The sequence below is a fragment of the Ahaetulla prasina genome, chromosome 2, assembly GCF_028640845.1.
Source record: "Ahaetulla prasina isolate Xishuangbanna chromosome 2, ASM2864084v1, whole genome shotgun sequence".
Taxonomy (NCBI): domain Eukaryota; kingdom Metazoa; phylum Chordata; class Lepidosauria; order Squamata; family Colubridae; genus Ahaetulla; species Ahaetulla prasina.
The window spans coordinates 167,281,752-167,296,998 of NC_080540.1; the positions used below are offsets into that span (position 1 = coordinate 167,281,752).

At 44.2% G+C, this 15,247-nt stretch overlaps 1 protein-coding gene across 4 annotated transcripts in view; it reads right to left on the minus strand.

Moving 5' to 3' along the window:
- Positions 1 to 15,247, minus strand: part of LRP1 (LDL receptor related protein 1) — a 385,724-nt gene that overhangs the window by 78,591 nt on the left and 291,886 nt on the right. For all 4 annotated transcript variants that reach the window (XM_058173442.1, XM_058173441.1, XM_058173440.1 and 1 more), the window contains 2 exons: positions 1,408 to 1,597; positions 1 to 26 (listed from right to left, as the gene is read on the minus strand). The exon at positions 1 to 26 is cut by the window's left edge and continues 179 nt beyond it. In XM_058173442.1, the coding sequence (XP_058029425.1) occupies positions 1 to 26; positions 1,408 to 1,597 (216 nt within the window). The remainder of the gene's footprint in view (positions 27 to 1,407; positions 1,598 to 15,247) is intronic.

The following is a 15,247-nucleotide window of genomic DNA, read 5'->3' on the forward strand; positions in this document are numbered from 1 at the left end:
CATTCCAGTTGGTCCAGAACATCAGGCTGGAGGAGAGAAGAAAACGAATTATAGAGGGAAAGGGCTACATAAGTTGAGAGAGGGAAAGCCAACGCCCTGGGCGGAGGGAGGTGGTTTCTCCTGGATCTCCAGTTGCTGGTATATTCCCTGCATTTGAGAAAGAGGATCTGGCTATGGCAATATATGATGCTACAGCACAACTAATCTAGGCTTCACTGCTGTAATCAGCTTCAGGTACTCTGAGCAGTATTTAGAATCTGATCTCAAACCATGACAGATATGCTCATGAAGGCTGTTTGTAATAGAGATTATACTTCTTTAAATTTTAAACTGAAGAATCGGCTGTTCACTTATATTCACTCAGTTTTAAGGTGCCCTGGTGGCGTAGTGATTAAAGTGCTGTATTGCAAGCTAACTCTGCCTACAGTCAGGAGTTCAATCCTAATGGGGCTCAAAATTAACTCAGCCTCACATCCTGCTGAGGTCAGTAAAATGAGGACCCAGTTTGTTGGGGGCCAATATGCTGAAGTTGTAAACTACCCAGAGAGTCCTGCAAAGGACTATAGAGCAGTATATAAGTCTAAGCGCTACTGCTATTACTATTTAAATAATGATGGTGGCCTTTAAAGTTCACGGCCTGAAATGCATTCAGTGGGCTAGTTCAGATATATGATTTAGTGACAGACACAGGCCTCAAATTAATATATCCCATTCCTATACCACCTTTAGCACAGCTATAAAGGGGAAATTGTAAAGATTCCCTTTGAATTTTAGCTAATTGGTTTATTATATTCAAACCTAAACTATGATTCATCTTACGTTACATTGGCTGAGCAAACCAGTAAGTTATAATTTGAAGATGGTTTGTTTTCAGTAATGCATAATCCAAAGTAACCACAATTTATCCAAGTGTACGATGTTAAGCAGAAATGAAATATTTTCCATTTCATCTGGAGATCCACGGAGAAAAGAATGCATATGCTGAAGGATTGCTTAGATAACACTATTCATTGCCAAATCCAACAATATTTCATGCCTTAAGCTTATCAAAGCAAGACTAATTCAGGAGCTCTTTAGCCATACAAGTGTGGAGCAGACAAGATAACCTTTCTTTAGTGGCAACTTTTATTTGGAAAATTCAGGAGTTGGATTTATTTATTTTTAAAGAATTTTAAATTTAAATTTAACACTTTGATTGGTTAACAATGCTGTTAAGGTGCTTGTTTTAATGGATTCAGGTCATTTTAAGGCTGTCCACTGACGTGAAATCCTTACAGGAAAGTAGTATGAAGAACAAACAAAAAAATAATCATCATCAAATGAACAAGGAAATAACTGAGTGTATGAATGAGCCCCATTGATTCTGAAGTGTTGTTTTTCAGTCACCCAAGGGATACTGGAACTTACTTCTGGCATTCGTCCAGCACAAAGGCTCGAGGATGGTCATCTCCGGACATGGTGATCACGGTTTCTCTTTCAAAAGCTCCCACACGTGTCTGGTTCACAGTATGCCGTGTAATGGTAGAAGTAGTGTAGCTTGTCCAGTATAAGGCGTCCCAGCCTCGGTGATAAGCCAATCCCTCAACAGAACCAACATCTGTTAAGAGAAAATGGGATGTGTTTGCTATTCAGTATGTCTGATGCCCAATTCGCACTTCTTTATTCTTGTTCTGAGCCACTGCTCGTTATTCTGAGCCCCTTTCTTATTTTGTCCTGATATTACCTCACAGTCCACCTCACTTTTCCCCAGGACAACTGACCCAACAAAACAGAAAACATCTGAAATGAACTACAGGTGGTTCTCGACTTACAACAGTTCATTTAGTGACCGTTCGAAGTTACAGTGGCACTGAAAAAGTGACTTATGACCACTTTTCACACTTATGACCGTTGTAACATCTTCACGGTCACGTGATTTACATTTGGATGCTTGACAACGGAGTCACATTTATGACCGTTGCAGTGTCCTGGAGTCACATGATCCCCTTTTGTGACCTTCTGACACGCAAAGTCAAAAGGGGAAACCAGGTTCTTTTTTTTTATTTTTAATTTGAATTTATATCCCGCCCTTCTCCGAAGACTCAGGGCAGCTTTCATTGTGTTAAGCAATAGTCTTCATCCATTTGTATATTATATACAAAGTCAACTTTTATTGCCCCCAACAATTTGGGTCCTCATTTTACCTACCTTATAAAGGATGGAAGGCTGAGTCAACCTTGGGCCTGGTGGGACTTGAACCTGCAGTAATCGCAGGCAGCTGTGTTAATAACAGACTGCATTAGCCTGTTGAGCCACCAGAGGCCCTGGTGTTGAGCCACCAGAGGTTCGCTTAACACCCATGTTACTAATTTAACAACTGCAGTGATTCGCTTAACAAAGCTGGCAAGAAAAATCGTAAAATGGGGCAAAACACATTTAACAAATTTCACGCTTAGCAACGTAAATGTTGGGCTCAATTGTGGTTGTAACTTGTGCACTACCTGTATCTGTATTGTCTGCTACCATGAAAGCTACCCTACCAGGGGTGAAATGCTCCCAGTTCAGACCGGATCAGCTGATCCGGTAGCAATGGCGGTGGGTGGTTCGGAGAACCGGTAGCAAAAATCCCTGCCCAATCCCCTCCCCTGCCCATGCCTAGTTGAGCTGCGCGATCGTCAAAGCCTTTTTTTTACTTTACCTTGAAAAAATGCCTTTAAAAGGTTAAAAAAAAGGCTCTGACGATCCCAGCTGGGCCTTTTTTAAAAAGCATTGCTTTTAAAAGTAAAAAAAAAAAGATTGTGTGCCACAGCTGATCACCCCGCCCCCAGCGTGCTGTTCTACTTACCACATGCCTCCTTTTGGTGTGCACTGCACATGCGCGCACAGCACACATGCACAGCCAGCAAACCGGTAGTAAACCGGTCCAGATTTCACCACTGTACCCTACCTAATTTCAGCAAATGGGAAGAATGATCTCTCATTTCCCTGCTGCTTGGTTCAAAAACTTGGTTTAGTTTTGTCCCCATCCTGAGAAACCTATGCCATTCTAATTATATGCCTGTGAGTCCTCAGAGAGGATTCTGATTATTTGTTGCTGCTTCTTTCTGTCTTTCATCTAAAATAAATGTGGGGGTTGAAATACATCATATATTTATATCTGTTTTTCCCCATTCTTCAAATGTAGCAGAGAAAATAAAGCTATCTTGATAAGCAATTTTCAGTGCATCTCAAAATGTAGAGCACAGAATATCCTAAATTTATAACAAGATAGATTCCAGAGATTTTGGATGAAGGCAGGAAGTGTGGCAAAAACTAGCTAGTTTTATCTCCTTGTTAACAATTTAGAAAGCCCATTGCACTAATTAACAAACACATAAAGAAATATATATGTATCTTTCATATACATCTTATACTGTATATGTATTTTTTTTAAAAATGCATAGTGGTCTTGACACTATAGACAACATACATCAAGAGGTTGAATATATGACATTGTCCTGGGGCTTTCTCAATCCTCAAAACAAATTCTAGCCACTTTAATATGGCTTTTGTTCTGACAATTTACTTATTAAATCAGCTGGCACAAACAGAACCTGCCTTTTATTGATTTACCAATTTTTTTAGCACAAATCAGTGATCTTATCTGAAATTTGAAAATTGCCATGAATTTCTTAGGGCCTCAGTTTCTTAACTGAGCACTTTAATTTGTATCAAAACAAGGAGATATTTCCCCCCCCTCTCGTTTACCTCTGGAAATTGAAAAATGCCTCAAGAAAAGGATTGTATATCTGCTAGGCCTTTTTCTTGTATTATTGTAGTCAATGGCCGTATGGGGATGGCTACTTCAGCATGCAATACCTGTACCTGTCTCCACATCTCACAGATGCCCTAAGCTGGCCATGCATCCTCAACCAAAGTGTACCCACCATATCCCTTCAAACCACAGCACTAGCCCAGTTAATACACTGCTTCTCAATTCAAGGCCAAATGACTCTGTAGTAATGGTCTTTGAGAGCTGTATGCAAAACATTTCATTTTAATGTATGCTAATTAGGGTACATTCAAAATGACAATAAAGTTATTCTAAGACACTCCTATTAACTGACTGACCCCCAAATCTAATTCAGGGGCCAAAAATCTTACTACCTTTCATTATAAAGTGGAGTCTCTGGTCACGACCATAATTCATTCCAGGATTTCGGTTGCAACCCGATTTGGTCGTGACCAGAAGCAAGACTGACTGCGCATGCGCATACAAAATAAATGTCACAGCAGGGAAAATCAACGCGGTAGGGAAAATTGATGTAGCTGTGTTTGATCGGCAGCCAAGGATGTGTTCGCGGACCAGAGTGAAACATTTAGCGGATTTTTTTGGTCAGCACCCGATTTAGTTGTGGTCAGAAGTGTTCGTGACCCAAGGTTCTACTGTAGTTGGAACAGTTTTTGGAACCCCTACAGTGGCCCATATTACACCACTGCTCGCAAGCTGCACTGGCTGTCAGTTTGCTTCGAGTGCAATTCAAGGTATTGGTTGTTACCTTTAAAGCCCTGCATGGCATGGGGCCAGGTTATTTGGAAAACTGTCTCAACCCCACTGGGACTGGCCCATCCCACATGCCCTTTGGAAATCTTGCCCTCTTGAGGTGAGATTGGCTTCCACCCTTCTGATCTGCTGCAAAAGCCTGAAGACCTGGCTCTGCCGGACAGCTTTGGGCCTCAAGAGAGGGGATCATCACACTGGAGGTGATTGTTGAATTAAAATGCAATCTCACTTTTCCTCTCATGCTTCCTGTTGCCCCATCTTTGAACTATAATTTTATTTTGATTCTGGTTTCTATTTTGATTGTTTTAGAAATATTTTATCTTTTATGGTTTTAATGGTGTCAGCCGCTCTGAGTCACTTTGAAATGAGGTGGGTGGCCAGGAAATCTAACAAACAAACATGGATGGGGAACCAGCGGCCATCTAGCTATTGCTGAAAGTCAGTGTCCTAGCAGGTTAGAATGGCAAAAGATGACAGAGGTGCTGTAGTTCACCCATATCTGGAAATAAATTCTTCCTCCATGTTTCCTTTCACTGGACCAACTGATTAATGGTGGAGAAACAACACTTGGAAAAGTCACTTGGCAGTTTCCCATCTAGGAATGCCGATATCAGGGTATCCCTCAAGTTAATAAACAGAAGAAAACTAATTGGTTCATCTCCGAATGAAATAAATCTATCATCTCTTAGTAGGCCCCAAGCCACAGTTTGAAAAAGCAAATGAGACACGCTGGGTACGAGCTTGATTTCCTTCCTTGCCAGCAGCCAACAAATGCCCATGAGCAGAGAAGGGTTTTAAATCTCATTAAAAGCATTGCTTTAATTTATACATACAACTCAATGCGCAAGTAAAGAAGAGGGATTCCTTTCGTTGGAAGCAGAACAGGGCACCCATATGAAAGAAACATGAGAAATCAACAAAAAAAATAAGAGAAATATCACCATGCCTTCCTCAGCACATTCCCAAAATTGTATACATGCATGAGCTGCTAGAAACAACATGATGTCCTGTGGCTCTAAATTTTGATACTTCAAAGAAACCTCTTAGAACTAATCTGTGGGCAGTGTTCATATTTAGTAATCCACTTGCCTGGTAGGGAGCTGGGTCACTCTGTGCTTGTATCCAGGAAGGTGAAGAAACACCCAAAGAATTATCCAAAGATAATTCTTGAAAGCACCTAGCAACCACTTAATGCAACACACAGTAGGGGGTTCCCAAACCTTTCACCATCACAACTTTTTAGTTTTTAGAAACATTTACGCCTCCTATTTCCTTACTCGCTTTTAATAGAAAAAAAAATCAACTCATAATTACAATTTAAAATAAACTTGACCTACATTTTTATTTCTAATGAAACTAAGCACAAATAGTTTTGCTTGTAACAAGGATTTAATGAAAATATAATTTCATTCCGTTACTAAGCTTGATTTTTCTTTTTAGCAATGTTAAAAAGCTTTATCTGTGGTATGCAGAAGAAAAAGGAAGAACAATGCATACCAGTTGTTGCCTAGTTTTCAATTAAATTGGAAAATACTTCGCCTACAATTCCCCCAAGCTTGAACTTCTGAAATTATCTTTTACACTTGAACTATGTTTTATATTGAATGCTTGTTGTTGCAATACCTCTGGCTGTGAAGTGACATTACTGGTTGGACTGAGTACTAATTTATGAATAATATTGCCAGAAAGGTTTTCTGGGAAACAACAGAAGAATTAATGTGCAAGGCAGACTGTGTGAAGCCCAATTTTGTTTTTTAAATCCTCCCTATAATGTTCAGGAATAGGAAAATGTTGGAAAAGGTGAAAAATGAACATTCTCTGCTTATGTTCAACTGGACTGTTTTTCTGTAAACATGTCAGAGGTGGTATTCAGCAGGTTCTGACCAGTTTTGGAGAACCGGTAGCGGAAATTTTGAGTAGTTCGGAGAACTGGTAAATACCACCTCTGACTGGCCCCGCTCCCCTCTATTCTTTGCCTCCTGAGTTCCAGCTGATCGGGAGGAAATGGGGATTTTGCAGTAACCTTCCCCTGAAGTGGAGAAAGAATGGGGATTTTACAGTATCTTTCTCCTGGAGTGGGGCGGGAATGGAGATTTTACAGTATCCTTCCCCTGCCCACCAAGCCACGCCCACAAAACAGGTAGTAAAATTTTTTGAATCCCACCACTGAAACACATGTATGGCAAAAAGATCTGCAAAGTCTTGCATTAACAAAAATTTACAGCCCTTTATAGGTAGTTTACAGATTAAGCATATTGCCCCCAACAATCCGAATCCTCATTTACTGACCTTGGAAGGATGGAAATGCCAAAGTTGTCAAATCACATAATTTATAAAGTTTTTAGCGCCAAATGCCTGTCTGGGTATGAAGCAGTAAGCTGTCATTACTGTTGTTGTTTTTTTTCCTTTCACCTATTTAAAAATTCAGCTTGAGCTTAGTATGCTACCCATGATATACTTTTTAAATAGATTTGCTGAATGTTCTCTAAAGCCAGCTCTCACGTCTAGTCTAACACACAATCCTTATACACATGTACAACTTACATTGCTTGAAAGTGGCTTGGGCTTCCCTCCCAAGTTCCCCTAGCCATCCGAAAGGGTGATCTGACTTGTTAGGCATACAGCAACTCAAAAGGAAATTTGGAATTTCCCAATAAGAATAGGATCGTTATTTAAGATTGAGAATCTCCATAGACAATAAGAATGGGAGGCTCTTGACACGTTCCTCAAAGTCATTTAGTTGAATCCAGTGGTGGGATTCAAACAATTTAACAACCGGTTCTCTGCCCTAATGATTTCTTTCAACAACCAGTTTACCAAACTGCTCAGAAAGTTAACAACCGGTTCTCCCGTAGTGGTGCGAAATGGCTGAATCCCACCACTGGTTGAATCCTTCCAGCAGACTGCCAGTCTAGGAGTGGTGAGGGAAAGTTTTGATTTCTAATTCCTTATAGAATTTGAACTCAGAAAGATATTTATTGCTTAATTTATTCTGCTTCTCAACCATCCTTTCTTTTTTTTATTGAAAGAGTTTTAAAAAACAAAAACATTTTCCCCCTTTTTCCCCCCTCCCTCCCAACCCCCCAACCCCCCCCCGGCTTCCCGGGTCAATCACAAGGTATTGTTATACATAAACCAAACATAGAATAAAATTTTCCCTTCCAATCCAAATAACCACATCCAAAGCTTTTCATCTCCCTACCCCCTCCCCATTACATAAAATAACTTTCTAATTATTCGAAGGCAATCTGATATTTCTTAATCTGATATCTGTTTTGTAGATAATCAATCCATTTTTTCCATTCAATTAAATATCTTTCCTGCGTATTGTCTTTTAAAAACGCTGAGATTTTAGCCATCTCCGCCAAATTAATAACTTTCAGTATCCATTCTTCTATTGTAGGTATCTCTTCTTTCTTCCAGTATTGTCCAATCAACAGTCTTGCTACTGTTATTAAATTCAGAATCAATTTAGTCTAACCATCCTTTCTTTATACTTGTTCTGAGACAGTCAGCTCATTTTTCTGAGCCTCTTTCTTATCTTTTCTGATATTGCCTTCAGGCTAGTAACCACAATCAATCAAATCAGTTTTTGAGTGCTTTCCCCCCAGTACAATTGATCTATCAAAGCAAAGGTTTGCCTAGTGAGATCTTTTGCTTTAGTATGTATTTTATTAGGGATTCAATCCCAAAGAATAGTTCCACCAAGGCCTATTATCTACCTGGTATCCATCCTGAGGGCAAACTCCCAAAGAATCTGGCATAATTGCACAACATAGGAATAATCCTAAAACTCCAATGATCGTTTTCTAAGGAGTCTGGTATGCCCACAGCTATTTTACAGAAGATACAATTAAACAGGGAGAAGGACCAATGGAGCTTTCTTCACACCTTTGAGGAAATTCAACATTTGGCATTCAACACAAATACCCCAAACTGGCAAGAATCAGCATATAATCCTGGCCACAAAAAGGCACAACCAATATGGATATATGTATATTAATGCCAGAATACGGTATGACTGATTCTTATTCGGGATCTGCATTCCCTGAAAATCACCGTAATCTAGGGCTATGTTTACCAGATTCTTACAGCATGTCATTCTTCTAAGTGATCATGTTTTCCCTGGCAAAAGACTCTTTGGAATATATATTCTGTGGAAGGGAATCAAGTGCCTAGGATTCACCCATATTTTCAAGAGAGATTCCATTCAGATTCTATTCCTTTTCTTGAATTGCTCTTGATATACAGAGTCTGCTCATTTTTTTAGTTTTGGGTGTTGAACGTCCTAGTCTTCCCAAGAATCTCATTCAGAATTCCCTGGGGATCAGGTACTGTATTTTTTGGACTATGAGACGCACCGGTGTATAAAACGCACCAAGATTTCGACGAGGTAAGCAAGAAAAAAAAGGTTTTGCCCTCCCCGGTCCCAAGGAGCACTCTGCAGGCCTCCCAATCCCTCTGTGCCTCCAATTTGTCACAAAAACGGGGGCATTTTTACCATCCCCAGCCCACAGGAGCACTCCGCAGGCCTCCCAAAGCCTCCGCGTGCCAGTTTTTCACAAAAATGGAACGTGCAGGGCGGAGCTTCAGGAGGCCAGAAATGGCTGTATTCAATGTATAAAATGCACCAACATTTCCACCCTCTTTTAGGGGGGGGGGGGAGAAGTGTGTCTTATAACTCTGAAAAGTACAATAGTTCATTCCACAGTCATTGGGTCTGGAATCATGTTCCCTGCTCAAACTGGGAAAGTCTTATCCCTGGATAAAGTCATAAAGCAATTCAGAAGTCATCCTACCCACAGAAAAAGGCTCGTTCCTCCCCCTACTCCCTCCCAACTTCCACTGGGACTTTAGCTACAGTGGAAGCCCGGGGGGGGGGAGGAAAGGGGGGGGAATGATACATGGATTGGTTATTAATGTACAGTAATGATTGAAGATATGAAATTAAAATTTGAAATGATATTGGGGCTGCCCAACTGCCATTTCAGAAAGAAAGGGAGAGAGGAGTAGAAGGAGGGAAGAAAGTAGGTAGGAAAGAGTTGAGAAGGAGGAGGGGAGTAAGAAGGTTAGAAAGGGTGGAAGAAGGGAGGAGTGGAGAAGGAGGAGAGGAAGTAGTAAAGTGAAGGAGATGAAGGAGGGGAAAGTAGTAGAGGGAGGTTGTGAAGAAAGGAAGTGGCAGTCGGGCAGGCCTGAATCAGCAATAAATAAAAATTAATGATTAATGATGGATAACAGTTTGTACATAAATATGATGTTGGAAAATGGAAATAAAAAATTTTTATAAAAAAAAACCAGTGGTGAAATCCAATTTTTTATTTTACTACTGGTTCGGTGGGTGTGGCTTGGTGGGCGTGGTTTGGTAGACATGGCAGGGGAAGAATACTGCAAAATCCCCATTCCCTCCCCCACTCTGGGCCAGCCAAAGGTGGTATTTGCCGGTTCTCTGAACTGCTCAAAATTTCCGCTATCGGTTCTCCAGAACCTGTCAGAACCTGTTGGATTTCGCCCCTGGAATAATAATAATAATAATAAAAATAATAATAATAATAATAATAATAATAATAATAATAATAATAATATTTTAATTTGTATACCGCCCTTCTCCCGAAGGACTCAGGGCGGTGAACAGGCAGATAAAATATAAATACACACAATAATTTAAAAACAACCCTTAAAAAACTAATTGAAATGCCCAAAACGTTAAAAAACATACTCCCCTGTAAAATAACACAATTTTAAAAACCCATCCAATAAAAATAAAAATCAGGCTAGTCCAGCCATATGAAATAAATAAGTTTTAAGTTCGCGAAAGGTCCTAAGGTCAGGTAATTGTCAAGTCCGAGGGAAGTTCGTTCCACAGGGTCGGAGCTCCCACAGAGAAGGCCCTCCCCTGGGGCCCGCCAGTCGACACTGTTTGGCTGACGGCACCCTGAGGAGTCCCTCTCTGTGGGAGCGTATTGGACGATGGGAGATAGAAGCCGGCAGTAGGCGGTCCCGTAGATAGCCCGGTCCTAAGCTATGGAGCGCTTTAAAGGTGGTAACCAATACCTTGAAGCGCACCCGGAAAACAACAGGTAGCCAGTGCAGTCTGCGCAGGAGAGGTGTTATGTGGGAGCCCGAGACGCCCTCAATAACCAGCGCAGCCGCGTTCTGAACTAGCTGAAGTCTCCGGTGCTCTTCAAGGAGCCCCATGTAGAGAGCATTGCAGTAGTCCAGGCGAGAGGTAACAAGGGCATGAGTGACTGTGCATAAGGCATCCCGGTCCAGGAAGGGCGCAACTGGCGGATCAGGCGAACCTGATAAAATGCTCTCCTGGAGACGGTCGCCAAATGGTCTTCAAAGGACAACCGCCATCCAGGAGCACGCCCAAGTTGCGTACCTTCTCCATCGGGCCAATGATTCACCCCCGACAGACAGCCGCATCTGCAGCTGACTGTACCGAGGTGCCGGCATCCACAGCCACTCCGTCTTGGAGGGATTAAGTTTGAGCCTGTTCCTCCCCATCCAGACCCGTACGGCTTCCAGACACCGGGACAACACTTCGACAGCTTCACTGGGGTGGCCCGGGGTGGAAAAGTACAGCTGGGTGTCATCAGCGTACAGTTGGTATCTCACCCCAAAGCCACTGATGATCTCACCCAGCGGCTTCATATAGATGTTGAACAGGAGGGGTGAGAGAATCGACCCCTGCGGCACCCCACACATGAGGCACCTTGAGTCGATCTCTGCCCCCTGTCAACACCGTCTGCGTCCGATCAGAGAGGTAGGAGAGAACCACCGATAAGCGGTGCCTCCACTCCCAACCCCTCCAACGGCGCAGCAGGATCCCATGGTCGATGGTATCACAAGCCGCTGAGAGGTCTACTAGGACCAGGTCAGAGGAATAACCCCTATCCCTGGCCCACCAGAGATCATCCACCAGCGACCAAAGCTGTCTCCGTACTGTATCCGGGCGGAAGCGGACTGGAGCAGGTCTAGATAGACAGCTTCATCCAGGTACTGGGGTAGCTGACATGCCACCACACTCTCTACAACCTTCGCCGTGGCGAAGATTGGAGACTGGCGATAGTTCCTAAAACAGCTGGGTCCAGGAAGGCTTCTTGAGGAGGGGTCTCACCACAGCCTCTTTCAAGGCCGCGGGAAAGACCCCCTCCCGCAGAGAAGCATTTGTAATCCCCTGGAGCCAGCCTCGTGTCACCTCCTGAGTAGCCAGGACTAACCAGGAGGGGCACGGCTCCAGTAAACACGGGGTGGCGTTCAGCCTGCCCAGCAACCTGTCCATGTCCTCGGGAGTCACAGGATCAAAGTCATCCCAAACCACCTCAACAAGACGGGCCTCGGAACCCTCGCCTGGATCTACCCAATTTTGATCCAATCCGTCCCAAAGCTGAACGATTTTGTCGTATAGATAACCGTTAAACTCCTCGGCACGCCCTTGTAGGGGGTCCTCCCGCCCCTCCTGTTGGAGGAGCGAGCGGATCACCCGAAACAGGGTGGCCGGGCGGTTATCTGCCGACGCAATGAGGGAGGAAACGTAGGAACGCTTCGCAACCCTCATTGCCACTAGGTAGGTCCTACTATAGGACCTAACTAGTGTCCGGTCAGCCTCAGAGCGGCTGGATCTCCAGGCACTCTCTAGGCGTCTTCTCCGGCGCTTCATCTCCCTCAGCTCCTCGGAGAACCAAGGAGCTGGTTGAGACCGACGCCGGGTCAGAGGCCGCAAAGGCACGACACGGTCCAAAGCTCCAGCCGCGGCCCGTTCCCAGGCCGCAACTAGCTCTTCAGTCGAGTCGTGGGACAGGTGTTCGGGGAACGGCCCAAGCTCCCTCAGGGACCTCTCCGGGTCCATCAGGCACCTGGGACGGAACCAACGCATTGGTTCCGTCTCCCTGCGATGGTGGGTAGCGGTCAGAAAGTCTAGACGAAGGAGAAAATGATCTGACCATGACAAAGGTTCCACAACTAAATCATTTAAAACCAGATCATTAAACCACTGGCCAGAGATAAAAATCAGGTCTAGGGTACCTCCCCCGACGTGGGTAGGGCCGTCAATTAACTGAATCAGGTCCATGGCCGTCATGGAAGCCATGAACTCCTGAGCTGTCGAGGATGCTACGCCGGCTGATGGCAAATTGAAATCCCCCATGACCAGCAGTCTGGGGGTCTCAACTGCCAACCCGGCCAGCAACTCCAACAACTCAGGCAGGGCTGTAGTCACGCAGCAAGGAGCCAGGTACGTGATCAGCAAGCCCACCTGAGTTCTACGACCCCACTTCACGAAGAGGGATTCACACCCAGCTATCTGAGGCACAGTGGTCTCCCTCGGCTCCAGACTCTCCTTGATGATAACCGCCACCCCTCCACCCCTACCCTGGGCCCTCGGCTGATGGAATGCTCGGAAGCCTGGTGGGCACATCTCCACTAGGGGAACCCCCCCTTCGGTGCCCAACCAGGTCTCCGTGCGCCCATAACGTCCGCGGTCCCTTCCTGAATAAGATCTGAAATCAGGGGCTTTATCAACCGTGGACCTGGCATTACATAACATCAGCCGGAGGCCCAGGTCCCGATTATCCTGGCCACTCGGGTCACGGGAAATTTCTGGGGGGCCGGAGCACGCAATCGCTCGTAAACAGCGAGGGCGAGCCCCCGAAACCTGATGTGGCCCCCCCCTTCCGTCATATCTGCCTCTCCCACTTACCGTAGTAATAGCTCGACCCTGACAAACTGGAACGACACCCCTCGCCATAACCCCAGGACCTATTAAGTTACCGCCGCGAACACATGGTGGACCTAGCCCCTTCCCTGACGGGCCCATCCACCCCCCAGAACCAAACCCGTCAGTTTCCCTCCCCCCCTTAAAATTCCCCTTAAAACTCCCTGGTAAAAAACGATTAAAACAGTTCATTAAAAATCCCCTAAGCCTCCTAGATTTCGCATGCCAACTCTCAGGGTTCCAAAACCCGTCCTCGAGATGTGCCCTCGATAGCGTGGAGGGCCAGACCTGCGAGAGAGGGGAATCTCGCAGGGCAAGAAGGTCCGCAGTTGAAAATCTTCGCATCAATAAAAATACAGTACAGTCAGCAGTCCATCCAAGCCGGTCAAGATGGCAGAATGTCATCAGAATGTCAGAGTTACTTCATAAAGTCCCCCCTACTTCTACAGCCATTGACTTCATAGAGTTTGGAAAGGCAAACAGAAGAACAGAACAAACAAAAAAAACATGTTTGATGAATATGAATGGAATTCTTTTCTGTTCAAATGCAGGAAGTTAGGAATCAGTGTATTGTCTGAATGCTGACAAGCTTTTCCTTCCAAAAGAGCCCAAGTTATTGTCAGCTCAGTGTCTGTTCTAAAGATGAAACCAGATGTCACTAATGAAAGAACTGTTGTGCGACATTAGTTACTCTTTCTCTGCTCAGGCCAATGGTAAAAGAACAAAGCAAAACATAGCACTGCATGATAACAACATGTCATGCATTGTGTTATAACAAATGTCATCTGGAGGAGATACGGAGTAGAGATAATTCTATGTCTCTTGCAGTATCTAAGTGTTCCTGGGGACAAGAAAGTATTACTATACCGTTTAATTCTTTTCCCTAATGGTAAATTATTTGGCAACACATAGTCAAGAGCAGTCTGATTTATAACAACTGTCAAAATCCCACAAAAGTATAGATATGCTTTCTTCCCGTCTAACAGACTAAAACATCAAGAGAGATAGGAGGCCACTCAGGTCACCACTCAGCTCCTCCTCCAGGTAATAACTGTTCCTTGTGGGGGTGACGGGGACTTTAGAAGAAGGTCACATTTTATTCACATATTCCATTGTTTCTGAAAATGTTGCAATGGTTTCTATGGTGATAGACACTGCACATTTTTAGAAGAGAATGTATAAGGATTTTTTTTGCATATTAAGTAAGAAATCAGAATGTAATCTACATAATGAGTTAAAGGATGTGTATACCTTCTCTCCATCCTCCAGGTCAAAGTATCTAGATCTGCGTATCATCCACTAATTTAATTCAGATGAGAATAAGATTGGAACGGTTGTCAAAAGGGCAGAATTAAAGAAACTTTTATTTCAACAGACTAGCCTGCAGTCAGAAGAGGAAAACAAACTCACCGTATTTTCGGACTCTTAAGATGCTCTGAACTATAAGACGCACATAGCTTTTGGGGAGGGGGGAAAAAAAAATCTGCCTCTGCCTCCCAGCAATTTACTTCCTTGCAGCAAACAGCCTGGTCAGCACAGCCTGATTTAGCATGATCAGCTGATTGGTGATTGGATTGGCCTCCTGGAATACTGCCTATCAGCTGTTCCAGGCTGTGGGGATCCCCACCGCCCATTGGCACTGTCGTTGCCCATCGCCCCTGCCGCCTATTGCTGCCTCCGCGCCCCCCATTTTCAGCATCTGCCTGTCCCATTTTTGGCCCGTTCCAGGCAGCGGAGATAGCCTGGAACAGGCCACAAATGGGATGCGCAGAGGCCAAAAAAAGGGCCTGAGGAGACAGAAAACAGGACGTGCGGAGGTAGAAGAAGGAGCGCATGGAGGTGGTGATAGGTGGCGGCAGCGATGGGCGGTAATGGTGGCAGCAATCCCTACAGCCTGGAACAGATGATAGGCAATATTGCGGGAGGCCGATCCAAGGGCCTCTGTGGCTCAGACTGGTAAGACAGTCTGTTATTAACACAGCTGCTTGCAATTACTGCAGGTTCTAGTC